This window comes from Loxodonta africana, chromosome 5, assembly GCF_030014295.1.
Source record: "Loxodonta africana isolate mLoxAfr1 chromosome 5, mLoxAfr1.hap2, whole genome shotgun sequence".
In the NCBI taxonomy this organism is placed as follows: Eukaryota; Metazoa; Chordata; class Mammalia; order Proboscidea; family Elephantidae; genus Loxodonta; species Loxodonta africana.
In genome coordinates, this window is record NC_087346.1 from 66,807,448 (window position 1) to 66,823,306 (window position 15,859).

General features: G+C 38.0%; 1 protein-coding gene across 4 annotated transcripts in view; it reads left to right on the plus strand.

Annotated features, from left to right (window-relative positions):
• The window catches only part of MAPK10 (mitogen-activated protein kinase 10), a 154,106-nt gene that overhangs the window by 9,996 nt on the left and 128,251 nt on the right, over window positions 1–15,859 (plus strand). For all 4 annotated transcript variants that reach the window (XM_023553280.2, XM_010594076.3, XM_010594078.3 and 1 more), the window contains exon 2: window positions 15,436–15,605. In XM_023553280.2, the coding sequence (XP_023409048.1) occupies window positions 15,436–15,605 (170 nt within the window). The remainder of the gene's footprint in view (window positions 1–15,435; window positions 15,606–15,859) is intronic.

The following is a 15,859-nucleotide window of genomic DNA, read 5'->3' on the forward strand; positions in this document are numbered from 1 at the left end:
TGGAGTCAGTTATGCTACTTAAGATTAACTGACAGAAAATATGAAGGTCCTAAGGTTCAGTTCTGTAATGATAAGCTTTTCTGTATGGTACACTGTCAGTATGTGCTTCGTTTGCTTGAAGCAGAAAATGGTCAGATTTTGACATCTTGTTGTATGGGCTTCACCTGAATGTAAGCATAGTTTAATATTATTAGTTTAACTATGGTTGAGGTCTTAAACTGATTAAATAAAGTTATTGCTTACATCTTTCAAAAATAATTGTTCTGTAAAATATCCCAGAATTAGCTGCGATATTCAGGGCTCGGTTGATTTGCAATCATGCTTTGTAGGAGAAGCGCGAACTGGTGGATTTCACTGGCATATATTATGTTCTTAAGAAATCAATTAATTCTTTGAATACACTGTTTAAATTGTACTACAGTGGTTAAGAGTTTGGCTGCTAACCAAAAGGTCGGCAGTTTGAATCTACCAGCTTACTTGTTGGAAACCCTGTGCAGCAGTTCTACTGTGTCCTATAGGGTTACTATGAGTTGGTGTTGACTTGATGGCAATGGGCAGATTCTTCTGACAGATGACTTTGGGAATATATATTAAGTGATAATTTTATTTTCTGCACAGGTATTGATTTTTTTTTCTGGGCCTGGGCACAGGTATTGTCTTCAGTTGGGGTTTTTGACAGCATAGGTTGCATTTTCAGTAGGTTAAAAAGGATAATGTTCACTTTGGTTCTGAGTTCTAAAATCAGTTCCAGCCTGGAGTGTGTCTTCAGGTCTTCTTCTTTAAACGTGAATTTTTATTTGGTTATACACCTATATTTTTACCCATTCCAAAGAAGATCAAAGGCAACTACTAAAGTGCACAGTAAAGAAAGAAAACAAAAATCCTGGAGAATGTGAAACTACTAAACTTAGGTAATCTTTTATAATTATGCAGATGAAAAAAATGATAATGATATAAATTATATAGGGTTTAGAAACAACGGTCTCTATTTTGTGAATGAAAACAGAGCTTTAGTGCTCCAGGTTCTTAAATATAGCATTTGATAAACTCTAATTTTCCCTTTTAAAAATACTAGAGATATTTTAGAGATAAATTTCTAAATAGAGTTTTTAATATTTTCATTAGTCCTATGGAATTTTTTTTATGGAATATAAACATCAGTAAAATCCAGATTGCTCATTTTAAGCATTTTAATTCCTGAATGTCTTTTTCCTCTCCTTAGGATGAAACACTGCCCTTTACTCCTACCCTAAGAAAGTATGTGTGTTTTTATTATTATTTAATAACAAATATTATTTATTATTTCCTATTTTATACTACTTTTTTCTTTAGTTAGACAAATCGGGAATCTGTAGATCAAAAGGTGTAGAATTCAGTGTAATTGGTTTAGTAGGTTAGATCACTGTACAAATAAAGCCAACATTCCAGTCTTGGTCCTTCAAGGGACAATTTAAATTTATCCTCCATGAGGGTAGAAACTTTGTACCTCAGTGGCTAGAACAGTGTGTGGCACACTGCAACACCACAATAAATACTTCTTCAATGAAAAGCATACTACAGTAGTAGATGGACCCCAAATCTCAGCGACTTATCAAAGCAAAAGTTTAATTCCTGTTCATACAAACTCTGGTGCGGGTTACCAAGGGCTATTTGCCACCTGGAAACTGAAGAATTTAGGCTCCTTCCAGTTTCTTTGATGCCAGCTAAGACCCCAGAGTGTGGGAAGACATGGATGGTGGAGGCATATCAGAATTTTGACTGCCACTACATTTAGGTGACACCTGCTCCTTTTGCTTACAGTGTATGGGCCAGAGTTAGTCACATGGCCCCATCATAACTGCAAGGGAGGCTGGGAAATGTTGAGAGGCACATGGACATTTACTGAGCACTGCCTCTCTCACCAAATGAAAACCGAAAATGTATTTTATTACATGACCATTCTGAACCCTGCTGATTACATGTTGGTGTTTATAGCTGTATCACAGTGCCTTGTAACAGCCAACTTTTTAAAAAATTCATTAAATGAGTTATTTAACTTCTCAATAATAATGATAATAATTACAGCAATAATGATATTTAACTCTGGTTGAGAGTTTCTATAAACTCGTACCATGCTAATGGCCTTACGTATATTATCTCATTTAAGCTTCCCAATAATCAAATGAAGTAGATTATTATATTCATTCCACAAATAAGGAAACCGAGGAGGCTAGGACTGTGAATAACTTGCCCAAGGCTCACAGTCAGGATTTTAGTCCAGCCAGTTAGATGAAAAGCTGTTTTTCTCCTTCACTAAAGTAAGTTCTCAGTCTAAGTTTATTTTCAATTACAAGATGAGAATACTAATTCTTATGTGAGATGATGTCCTGAAACACCTAGCACAGTGCCTGGTACTAGTACCAGCTTAGTGCCTAGCAGGAGCTCTAGAGGTTGGTACTAGTTTTCCTTTTTTGTAAATGAAGGACGTGCAGGCATAAAGTCATGACTGGTCTACCATTGATTGTTGTTATATGTTTTTCCACATAATTGGAAATAATGATTAAATGTAATATAAGTCTTAGAGTTTTTGCTTGATTTTTGATTTGATTTGTTATAAACCATTAATTCCATAGGTGACCATCTCTGGGCCTACCAGTATAAAAGTGACGTAGATTCCAGGCTTGGAATTGTCCTGAAAAAGTAACACTTTAAGAAGCCTAGTAGGGAAGTTATGTTCTTGATAGAACAAAATCTAATCCTAAATGTTATTAAATGCTGTCTCAGATCTCCCCCTTTAAAAATCGTATGTAAATAATTTGGTTCAGATTTAAAACGGATTGTACACGTCTTTCTGCTCTAACAAACAACACAGCAGGTTTTTTTTGTGCTGTCTTTGTATAGCAATCTTGTTGTAACATCATGAAGCTACTCAATTTGGTTGTCATAATGATGGTAACAAATAGTATCATTTGTGCCAAAAGCAGAATTACTACTTTTAGCAGAAACTTCTCAGTGTCCAAGCTGACAATACTAAAAGAATATCCAACAGACCTACCAGCTAATTTTCTGGGAGTGTGTTTTATAGCTAATTAATCTTCACTATCTTATTGAAATGTGATGTACAGATCAATTTCATATCCATAGCACCTTCAATAATGCCTGGTATGCATGTAGTAAGTGCTCAATAAATATTTGTTTAACAAATGAGTGGAATTAGGCCCTTTAAATTTTATACAGTTTGAAAATCCAACTTTTCTTCATCAGTAGAAGGTTGTCGACTTCAACCTTAAATTCTTTTATGTTGAATTAAGTGCACACTCTGTTGTTGTTAGGTGCCGTTGAGTCGGCTCTGACTCAGTGACCCTATGTATCACAGAATGAAACACTGTCTGGTCCTGCGCCATGCTCACAGTCATTATTGCAACCACTGTGTCAATCCATCTCATTTGAGGGTCTTCCTCTTTTTCGCTGACCCTCTCCTTTACCAAGCATGGTGTCCTTCTCCAGGGGCTGATTCAACCTAATAACATGTTCAAAGTATGTAAGACGTAGCTTTGCCATCCTTGCTTTTAAGGAACATTCTGGTTGTACTTCTTCCAAGACAGGTTTGTTCATTCTCTTGGTCATAGTATTATTCAATATTCTTCGCCAACACCACAATTCAAAGGCGTCAATTCTTCTTCTGTCTTCCTTATTCATTGTCCAGCTTTGCATACATGTGAGATGACTGAAAATACCATGGCTTGAGTCAGGCGCACTTTAGTCTTCAAGGTTACATCTTTGCTTTTTAACGCTTTAAAAGGTCTTTTTTTTTTTTTTTTTTGCGGCAGATTTGCTCAATGCAATGCGTTTTTTGATTTCTTGACAGCTGTTTCCATGGGTGTTGATTGCGGATCCAAGCAAAATGAAATCCTTAACAACTACAATCTTTTCTCTGTTTATCATGATGTTGCTTATTGGTCCAGTTGTGAGGAGTTTTGTTTTCTTTATGTTGAAGTGTAATCCATACTGAAGGCTGTGGTCTTTGATCTTCATCAGTAAGTGCTTCAGGTCCTTTTCATTTTCAGCAAGCGAGGTTGTGTGATCTGGATAAACAGGTTGTTAATGAGTCTTCTTCCGATCCTGGTGCCCCACTCTTCTTCATATAGTCCAGCTTCTCGTATTATTTGCTCAGCATACAGATTGAATAGGTATGGTGAAAGGATCCAACTCTGACGCACATCTTTCCTGATTTTAAACCACGTAGTTTCCCCTTGTTCTGTCTGAATAACTGCCTCTTAATCTATGTACAGGTGCCTCAAGAAAACAAGTGTTCTGGAATTCCCATTCTTCGCAATGTTATAAATAATTTGGTATGATCTGCACAGTCGAGTGCCTTAGCATAGTCAATAAAACACAGGTAAACATCTTTCCGGTGTTCTCTGCTTTCAGCCAGGATCCATCTGACATCAACAATGATATCCGTAATTCCACGTCTTTTTCTGAATCTGGCCTGAATTTCTGGCAGTTCTCTCTTTGTTGACATACTGCTGTGGCCACTTTTGAATGATCTTGCTTGCGTGTGATAATGATATTGTTCAATAACTTCTGCATTCGGTTGGATCACCTTTCTTTGGAATAGGCATAAATATGGATCTCTTCCAGTCAGTTGGCCAGGTAGCTGTCTTCTAAATCTCCTGGCATAGACGAGTGAGCTCTTCCAGTGCTGCATCCATTTGTTGAAACATCTCAGTTGATATTCCATCAGTTCCAGAGCCTTATTTTCGTCAGTGCCTTCAGTGCAGCTTGGACTTCTTTCTTCAGTACCATCAGTTCCTGATCATATGCTACCTCTTGAAATGGTTGGATGTCAAGCAGTGTCAATCTTTTCTTTTTGGTATAATTTGTATTCTTTCCATCTTCTTTTGATGCTTCCTGCATCATTTAGTATTTTCCTGATGGAACCCTTCACTATTGCAACTTGAGGCTTGAATTTTTTCTTCAGTTCTTTCAGCTTGAGAAATGCTGAGCATGTACATCCCTTTTGGTTTTCTATCTCCAGCTCTTTGCACATGTCATTATAATACTTTAGTTTGTCTTCTCGAGCTGCCCTTTCAAATCTTCTGTTCAGTTTTTTTTCTGTTCAGTACTTCATCATTTCTTCCTTTTGCTTTAACTGCTTCATGTTTACGAGCAAGTTTCAGAGTCTTTTCTGACATCCATTTTGGTCTTTTTTTTTCTTTCTTGTCTTTTTAATGACCTCTAGCTTTTTTCATGGATGATGTCCTTCCACAACTTGTCTGGCGTTCGGTCATCAGTGTTCAACATGTGAGCTCTATTCTTGAGATGGTCTCTAAATTCAGGTAGGATACACTCAAGGTCATACTTTGGCTCTCTTTTACTTGTTCTAATTTTCTTCAGTTTCAACTTGAACTTGAGTATGAGCAATTGATGGTCTGTTCCACAGTCAGCCCATAACATTGTTCAGATGATATGGAGATTTTTCTGTGTATTCCATCTGGCTAGGTCCATGTGTATACTCATTGTTTATGTTGGTGAAAGAAGGTATTTGTAATGAAGAAGTTGTTGGTCTTGCAAAATTCAGTCATGCGATCTCCAGCATGATTCTATCACCAAGGCCATATTTTCCAACTACCGATCCGTGTGTTTTGGGGGGGATCCTTCTTTGTTTCCAACTTTCTCATTCCAATCGCTAGTAATTATTAGTGCGTCCTGATTGTATATTTGATCAATTTCAGACTGTGGAAGCTGGTAAAAATCTTCAGTTTCTTCATCTGTAGCCTTAGTGGCTGGTGCGTAAACTTGAATAATGGTCATATTAACTCGTCTTCCTTGTAGGTGTATGAATATTATCCTATCACTGACAGCATTGAACTTCAGGATAGATTTTGAAATGTTCTTTTTGATGATGAATGCAATGCCATTCCTCTTCAAGTTGTCATTCCCAGCATAGTAGACCATATGATTGTCCAATTCAAAATGGACAATACCAGTCCATTTCAGCTCACTAATGTCTAGGATATCGATGTTTATACATTCCATTTTATTTTTGATTATTTCCAATTTTCCTAGATTCATATTTCGTACATTCCACATTCCGATTATTAATGGATGTTTGTAGCTGTTTCTTCTCATTTTGAGTCATGCCACATCAGCAAATGATGGTCCTGAAAGCTTGACTCCATCCGGGTCATTAAGGTCAACTCTACTTCGAGGAGGCAGCTCTTCCCCAGTAGTATTTTGAATGCCTTCCAACCTGGCACTATATCAGACAATGTTCTGCTACTATTCATAAGGTTTTCACTGGCTAGTTCTTTTCAGAAGTAGGCTGCTGGGTCCTTCTTCCTAGTTTGTCTTAGTCCGGAAGCTCAGCTGAAACCTGTCTGCCATGGGTGGCCCTGTTGGTATCTGAATACCGGTGGCATAGCTTCCAGCATCACAGCAACAAGCAAGCCCCCACAGTACAACAAATTGACAGATACGTGGGTGAGTGCACACTCTAGGCTGAGAATATTGACGAAAGAAAGAGATTGCACATGCTATTCATTCACTTCTCTCGTTTTTTCTAAGTTTTATTCCTGTAACTCATCACAGGAAAACTACATAAATACTCTAAATGATTTTAGCTAAACTGATAAATGGTCCAGTAAAAAAAGAAAAAAAAAAAGAGCACATGTTTTAGAGTTGAAGAAACTTGAAATCATATTAATTGGTGTCCCCGGTTAATAGTTCTAAGATTTGAGCCAATTAATTTACAACTCTGTGTGCCACTTTCCTCATTTGGAAGGGGCTGTTGTGAGTACTCAATGTAAGTGTTTAACAGAGTACACTTACAGTAGGTAAGCAACAAGTACTGGTTTATCCTTCTTTCTCCCCTTGCTTTATTGAGAGCGGATGTCATGTGTCACATAAAACATACGTCTAAGCCTTTGATTAAAAAAATATTAAACATACTGCCTATCATTTGGTTCCCTGTTATGTAGAGAACTATTTAATATACTCCTTCTGAAGTTACGACCTAGAGAAAACGTATCTTTTGTTGTTGTCATTGTTTTTTCCTTTGGCTTTCCAGAAGTGTGAGATTACATTTTGTGCTCAAGACGTAGATTTTCTTTATTTAAGTCTTCTGGTAAAACTGTCATCTCCCAACTTGCTTTATTTGACATTTGTTCTTAAAACTGGATTTAACTGTTTTATTGGTTCTATATTTTTTCCAGTAAACTGCACAAATCCCTTTTTGGAATCATAAAACCAATCATACAGGATATAAATAATAAATGGATGAAAGAATAAAATGACTTGCTCAAGATTTCCCAACTATTTAGTGTAGATCTGATCCAAGCTCAGTACTGTTTTCAGCCATGTAATTCAAAAGACACCAAGAAAGCCTAACCTCAGAAAATTCTTGAACCTAAATGTTTCTTGTTCAGGAACTGACTAGCAGTAGCACAAGACAGTTACCCACAAATGAAAATGCATAGGGAATGCCTCTGGAATATAGGTTATTATATTTGAAAAAAAGAAATCAAAGCTTTGGACACCCACGGGATAAGATCAGTAATGTGGAGGCATTTTTCATTCTGAAAATGCCATAGCAGAGCAGCTCGACTGATGATGACCATGGGACTCATTTCACTGGGGACTTTCTTATAGGTCTGCACGAGATGAAGTCTTTTCATAGACAAGATTATATTCAGATTTCTTCTGTGCTTACCAACCTGCCAGTGGCAACAAAGTCTTCTTTTAACTTGGCTTTTTAATTTGTTTGGCAGGTATGAGCGGGAAGAGAATGAGTTTGCTTTGAATTTTCTACAAAAAAAAAAAAATCCTTTTATATCCATATAGAAACAATTTTTGAGTCATTTAAATACAAGCTGAATATCCAGTGGTATAATGTATTTTTTAAAAATATAATTTGTATCAATAGAATAGACTAGTTTTAAACCTATAGTTATTGTGAACCAGAAGTTAATTACTGGGGTGATTTATAATTTCTTTTTGGTTCGAAATACAATGTTTCTCGCTTATTAATTTCTTCTCCAGAAAGAGACTTTCCATTTTGATGAGCTTTTGTGTATACCTGTGAGATATATATGTCATTTCTAAAAGTTTTAGTATAAATTTAATATAAATAGATGATGAAATGCTTGTTTTCCTGGGTTAATTGAGAAAGCGTTAGTTAGGCACTGTATCGCATCTATGAGATGGGAAACCACACCCCTGGGTAGATAGCATTGAGCGTGCTAAATAAGTGCTGATTACAAGGAGAGTCCTTTTGTGACTGGCCTGACCTGCATTGCTCCAAGTTTTCCCTCCCCAATTAGCTTTCTTTGAATGGTGATATCTCTTAAACATCTACCATTCCTTAAACAAGTTTTCCCAAAGTGTGAAACATTTTGGGCTGTAGTGGCATTGAAATGAAAACCACCGTGGGGCCCAGAAACCTGTGTTTTAGCTCCCCAGGTAGTTCTGATCCATGTTAGAACTTGAAAATCTCTGCCTTAAAGTATCTACCAGCCATGCCTTCCTAAGTTGAATTTTCATTTCTTCCCTTCTTGGGTTCAGATCAGTAGCTATCTTGTCCTGTGACCTGAACATAAACCAAAAAAACAAAAACCCATTGCTGTCGAGTCAATTCCAACTCATAGTGACCTCATAGGACAGAGGAGAACTGCCCTACAGAGTTTCCAAAGAATGGCTGGTGGATCCAAACTGTCACCCTTTTGGTTAGCAGCCGAGTACTTAACTATTGTGCCACAAGGGCTGACCTTTTGATTAGCAGCCAAGGTCTTAACCGTTATGCCACCTGAGCTCCAAACCTGAACACAGGAAATCCTAAAGTATACTCTTACTAAGGCATTTTTAGCATTGATGATTTTTTTTTTTTCCGTAATGTACTTAATGGCATGTTTTTATAAGCACATCTTATAGAGAAAAGTTTGTGTTTGAACTTTATAGTCATGACAAGGAAGAATGCATGGAAGTGTAAACATAAAATATATTCCCTATTAAATATGTTCTGAGCTTTTCAAAACTGAATTTGGATTTGTAAGCTTGAGGAACAGATGAGATCTGGGGGAAGCTCTTTAACACAGCTTGTTTGGCATCAAATTTTTGGCTATGACATCAATCCAAGAAAATTTCCAATCTCTGTGCCTACTTGTGTTACTTTCCTGGGGTGGCCATAACAAAATACCACAAAGTGGGTGGCTTAAAAGAACAGAAATATATTGTCTCACAGTTCTGGAAGCTAGAAGTCCATATCAGGTGATGATTCTTTCTGAGGGCTCTCAGAGAGAAACTGTTCTATACCCTCTTCTAACATCTGGTAATTCCCAGCCATCCTTGGTGTTTCTTAGCTTGTGGCTACATCTGCCTCCGTCATCACATGATCATTCTTCTTCTGTCTTTATCTTTGTCTGTTCTCCTCTTTTGTTAGGAAACTCTTTGATGGGATTAGGACGCTGTTGGCCAGTGGTAAAGAGCTCAGCTGCTAACCGAAAGGTTGGCAGTTCGAATCCACTATCTGCCCCTTGGAAACCCTATGTGGCCGTTCTACTCTGCCCTACAGGGTCACTAAGAGTCAGAATCGACTCCACTCTATTTGAAAAGATCCTATTTCCAGACAAGGTTATGTGCACAGATACCAGGGATTAATACTTCAACATATCATTTTGGGGGACACGACTCACTATTTAACACTGTTTAAATACTAATTAAAATAGCTTTTTACCAATTATGTCAGATATTTTAAGAATGAGTGTATTTTATTCCCTAACTTCAAAATTCTATCTAAAGGTTAATTCAAAACTGGGTATGATATTGAAAGAATATTGTGTGTATCTGTGTATGAAATCACAAACTTGATATGAGGTTTTTCAATCTTATGGTGAGAAATTATGAGCCCTGGAATGGAGATAAAAGATTATTGAGTAAATTTTCTTTTAGACAATGTGTTAAAGCTTTAGGAATTTCATTAGATTAGTTTTTGTTTGTCTCTTTTTGACTGGGAAGTCTCTTGTTTCTAAAATGTTGCTGCCGATATAATGCTCTGTGATAGTTTTAACCATTGTACAAAATTATCAAGTTCATGGTGGTTAAGAGCTTGGCTGCTAACCAGAAGGTCAGCAGTTCCAATCCACCACCTGCTCCTTGAAACCCTATGTGACAGTTCTTCTCTGTCTTATGGGGTCACTATGAGTTGGAATCGACTCGACGGCAATCGATTTGGTTTTTGGTTCATTGAAAAGTCCTGTTCTAGCTACACACTGGTAAAAATTACAGGGTACTTCTTAGGAATGTGAACAACCACTGGAATGAAATGATTTACTCCATTATAGCACTTGGCCAACTCTTGACCTGTTTGAATTCAGTCTTTGGCAATTCTTAAGTCTGGGGTAATGAAGTTCTCCAAAATACTTGGATCAGAGGTATGGGGTAATCTTTGCTCTAACTGGGACTCTGTTTTTCATGAGCAATGGAATTTGGCAGTTCATAGAGTCACAAAATGTGTTCCCTGGTGCAGGTGCAGAAATATTATTTTTGCTGCATGGTGAGTGTTTTACTTTCTGAATATCTCAGGCAGAGCTGTATGATCCGTTTCACAGTCCCCAGGAGATACCTCCACTCCAGTGCATGGTTCTCGACATGCATCGGAATCACCCAGAGGCCTTATTAAAAAGCATTGCTGGGCCCTGCCCCCAGAGTTCCTGATCAATAGGTGTGGGGGGCGGGGCTCCAGTATTTGCATTCTAACAAGTTTCTAACAGATTTCCAGGAGATGATATTGATGCTCCAAGGACCATGCTTTGAAAATGATTTCTCTAATACAGTCTTTCAAAGTCAGATACGCAGAGCCTCTCATCAGAATCACCTGCATTGCCTAGTAAAGTGTATACCCTTAGGATCTATGTTGGGGCCTGAGTCAGCATCTCTGGGGCCTTGTGCTCCCCAGGTGGTTCAGATGCACACTCTCATCTGAGTACCAATGAGAAGAGAGATCAAATATCCCCTCAAACATTATCAACTTTACGCCCATATTTGGCCCCTTGTAGCTGCTGTATACATAGATTAAAACAAAATCAAAAGCCAATGTGATGGTTAAGATCATATGTCAACTAGGCTGGGCCATGATTCTTTATGTGTTTTGGCAATCAATATAATGTGATCACTTCCCATTAAGATTTGATATGTGATCTCCCCCATGATGGGATATGCTGTGAGTAGTCAGTCAGTTGAAAGGGAGTTTCCTTGGGCGTGTGGACATTCTGGCAAGGCTCAGGGGCTTTTGCTTGCACTGGGTCCTGCAACTGGCTCCTGTTCATCTAACCTCTGCTTCTTGGGACTTGGGCTAGCAGCTTACCTTTGGTCTTGCCTACCGATCTCAGGATTCATTGATCTTCGAAGCCTGTAAGCAAGAACCTGCTCTCATCCCCTGTGGCTAAGTGAATCAGGAGAAGCCTCTATCCTTACCCATGGATTTGGGACATTCCAGCTTCTACAATCATGAGAGCCATTTCCTTGATATAAAGCTCTCTCCATATATTTATATGCTTTACTGATTTTGCTTCTCTAGAGAACCCAGCCTAAGACATCCAGTTTCCATTGAGTTGATTCCAACTCATGATGACCCCAACTCATAGCACCCTGACTCATGGCGGCCTTATGTGTGTCAGATAAAACTAACTCAATAGGTTTTTTAGTGACTGACTTTTCCAGAAGAAAATCATTTGGCCTTTCTCCCAAGGAGCCTCTGGGTGGACTTGAACCTCCAACCTTCAGTTAGCAGCCAAATGCACTAACCATTTGCATCACCTAGGAACTCCTTTATACATACTAGTTGAATGAATTAATGATGATGAATGAATGCAAGCAGTTAGTTGCTACCGTTTGTTCCCAAAATCATTTCTTTCTTCTACTATAGATGATAACATCTGTATTTTAACTACTTGCTACTTGACTGCCTCCATTCCAGATTTGTTTTTTTCTTGTTTTGTCTTCAGTGCCAAAACCAATATCTGGTGCTTAGTAGGCATAGTATCAGAGTTTGTTGGATTAAATGTTTGTAAATATTGAATGAATAGTATTTCTTAGGGTAAGCCTGAAAGAGAAGTGTTATGAATTGTTAAAACCCCTGATTTCTTTGTGTATATCTTGAAATGGTGGAAAAGGAGGACCAGCATGGTGGATTCAGATTTCATATGAAGATTGAGACCATAGCTAGTAAAGCCACAGCCAGGTCTGAAGGAGTAGAGCAGTGCCAAGGTACATGGGAACATAGAGATTTTATCATATGACTAGTACATGCATGCAGTGGAGTCCTGATAAGCTACACTTCAAAAGTGAAGAGAATAAATGGGGGAAGGAAAGTGAATTATCTAGGTTTAATGAGGTTAGTGTATGCTAAGGATTTTTTGATGGTCAGAAACCAGAATATTAAAGGACATAAGGAAGGGGCAGAGCATGAAAAAGGACAAGTCAGATACTTCCTATATCCCAAATTAACCTTTGCAGCTGAAGTAATTTGTTATTCTAGCTCCAGTAACGTTTTAACCTTTCCTGGCCAGGAAAAAAAGCAGGACTTTTTTTTACTGGGGCTGGTCTACCATATGCCAGAAAAGTACAAAGTAGAAATGGCCTGCGGTGTGTGGCCTGCATCAAATATAAGCTGCTGATGCTGTGGTTTAAATCAAGAATTGTTTACATACAAATGGTCTTGTTTGTGCTGTTGCCCATACCCATTGTCTGAATTCTAAACCCTGTTGTAGCCTCCTTGAATAGGCTTGATTCTTAGTAGTCTTGTTTAATTTCCTGTTCCATGCTTCACAGAGTGCCTCCTTGAATTTGGGCCTTTTGCTACTGTCCTCAGAACTGACCTGAATTTTAAGTCTCCTGTCTAAACAACCTAGATAACTAATCTATAAAAAGAAAACAAACCAAAACCAAAACCAGTTGCTGTTGAGTTGAATCTGACTCATGGTGACCCCATGTGTGTCAAAGTAGAACTGTGCTCTATAGGGTTTTCAATGGCTGATTTGTTGGAATTAGATTGCCAGGACTTTCTTCTGAGGTGTCTCCGGGTGGACTTGAACCTCCAACCTTTCAGTTAGAGTGCACTATTTGTACCACCAAGGGATTCCTCCTAATTATAGGTCCCTTTTTATTCTTGAGGGAAACCCTGGTGGTGTAGTGGTTAAGTGCTATGGCTCCTAACCAAAAGGTCGGCAGTTCAAATCCACCAGGCACTCCTTGGAAACACTACGGGGCAGTTCTACTCTGCCCTATATGGTCGCTATGAGTCGGAATCGACTCGTCGGCAACTGGTTTGATTTTCTGGTTTTGTTCTTGAGGTCTGTGTGCTTTTTACTGAACTGGTGTCATACCTGAACATATCTCGGGCTGATGTGTGGTATGTGCGTTCTATTCTCAGGTCTATCTAAGTTGTCTGGCATCTCAAGATTCTTTTCACTGGATCCATGGGCTTTGCCACCCATGTCCCTATGTTCCCCACTGAATTGTCCTCATTTACATTACCGATAAAGCCTGAGTCTCTTTCCAAGGACATACTAGAGCAAGTTAGATTGTACTTCTATTTCTATTTCAAATTTTTATTTAGAATAGAAATGTCAAAAATTTCCAAGGAAAATAGTGTTATGACTGTCCCAGAGGTTCAGAATCAGAGTCTAGGTATGTTTAAATCTTCTTTCAGATTATATGGCAATTAGATTTCTAGAAAAGTCACTGTATGTTAAAATTGTGCAAAAATACTTTGGTTTAGATTCAGGGCTGAGAACATTGTGGATAGGTTTTTCACTAATTAAAGGTTGGTAGGATATTCCAAAGTGGTGAGGTATGTGGAAAATTATTAATTGGGTGGGAATGTCCCACTCACTGCAAGACAATCAGCATTCTTTGACAAGCCAACTAAATATAAGCCATATCCTCTATCATTGTGGCATTCCAAAACACGCGTGCAAATCTCCCAAATGCCCCTGAGGGTTAATGACCTCTCTGATGATCACCATTAGTTTTGATTGTTCAATTTTTCAATTGCTGGGATTGGAGTGGGGCCCCCAGAGCATATGAGTGCTCAAAATCTGAACAATATCATCAAGAAAAGGGATTGATTATTGGGTAGGCAGCAGTTAAGTGCTCAGCTGCTAACTGGAAGGTCGGCAGTTTGAACCCACCTGCAGCTCTGTGGGAGAGAGACATGGCAGTCTGCTTCCATAAAGATTTGAAGCCTTGGAAACTCTATGGAAAGGACAAAATCTTCAACTGCTAAATATGATTAATAGATAAATTTCTCTTACAGATAAACAAAAGATGCAACAATTGAGATACTTAAAATTTATGATTTCAGAGAATAAAGAGGTGGCATTTTAGAATAATGTTTATTTTAACTAAGACATTTCAATATTTAAAGCATATTAATGAGAACAAATGAAATCAACTCTGTTCAATTCAAAATTAACTAATTAAACTAATTAAAACTAGGGTCCTGGACAGAGCTGGAGAAAAATGTAGAACAAAATTCAAACTCACAAAAAAGACCAGATTTATTGGTCTGATAGAGACAGGAGAAACCCCTGAAGTATGGCTCCCAGACACCCTTTTGACTGAGTATTGAAGTCACTCCTGAGGTTCACCCTTCAGCCAAAGATTAGACAGGCCTATAGGTTACTGGGTTATAAAACCAACAGTAATGCCCGTAGTTCAACCATGCATGTCAGACTAAATGAGCATATCAGCCCAGGGGCAAGGACAAGAAGGCGGGAGGGGACAGGAAAGCTGGACAAATGGAAATGGGAAATCCAAGGTCGAGAAGGGGAGAGCACTGACACCTTGCAGGGTTGGCAACCAATGTCACAAAACAATATGTGTATTAATTATTTCATGAGAAACTAATTTGCTTTGTAGACTTTCACCTAAAGCACAATTTAAAAAAATGTTGCCCCCCCCCAATTTTTTTAAACTGCACTTTATTTTGTTCCTCAGTTTTTTTCTGAGAAGGAGTTGTAGATATACTCCTTTACTCTTCCTTGTGTGGGTAATTGAATGGATAATCAGGGCTCACCTGCCTCTTACCTGAATCCTGAAGTATCTATCATAGTCTCTGAGACCAGTATATGTTCAATAAATGTTTCCTCCATAAATGAGTGGTTTTAATGAAACACTTCAGCAAAGATTATGTAACTCTAATCTAAGGTTGTTCTAATAGAAAACGTTTCAATATTTAAAAAAAAAAAAAAATCCTTTGCATTTTTGTTCTAAGCTCTTTTCATCTGAATCATCTTACATGAACAAATATATATTTTTCCTATGTGAAATATGGGTTTATGTAATGATGATAGTTGAATAAATGTTAAAAATCATTACAAGAACAGGTTTCTCTCATCTCATTAACATTCTGGTTGTTCACTTGTTTCATGTTTTTGTTGTTCTTCCTTTTGACAGGGATTTGATAAACAAGTGGATGTGTCATATATTGCCAAACATTACAACATGAGCAAAAGCAAAGTTGACAACCAGTTCTACAGTGTGGAAGTGGGAGACTCAACCTTCACAGTTCTCAAGCGCTACCAGAATCTAAAGCCTATTGGCTCTGGGGCTCAGGGAATAGTTTGGTAAGTGACATGGACTTTACCTTTTATTTTTAAATGGAACATGTGGTGTGTCTTTTGCTTGCTGCGTGTACTAGCCATACACACCCACACAAACAAATAAATAAATTGCATAAGTTGAGAGGGAAGAAATGCACTCTACTGAAGAAACAAAATTAGGGGCATTATCTGTTATGCATTATCCTCTCGCTAGCAATATGTACAACTTGGCTTGTCACAGGTTTTCTAGTCACACAAAAATTCCATTACACAACCAC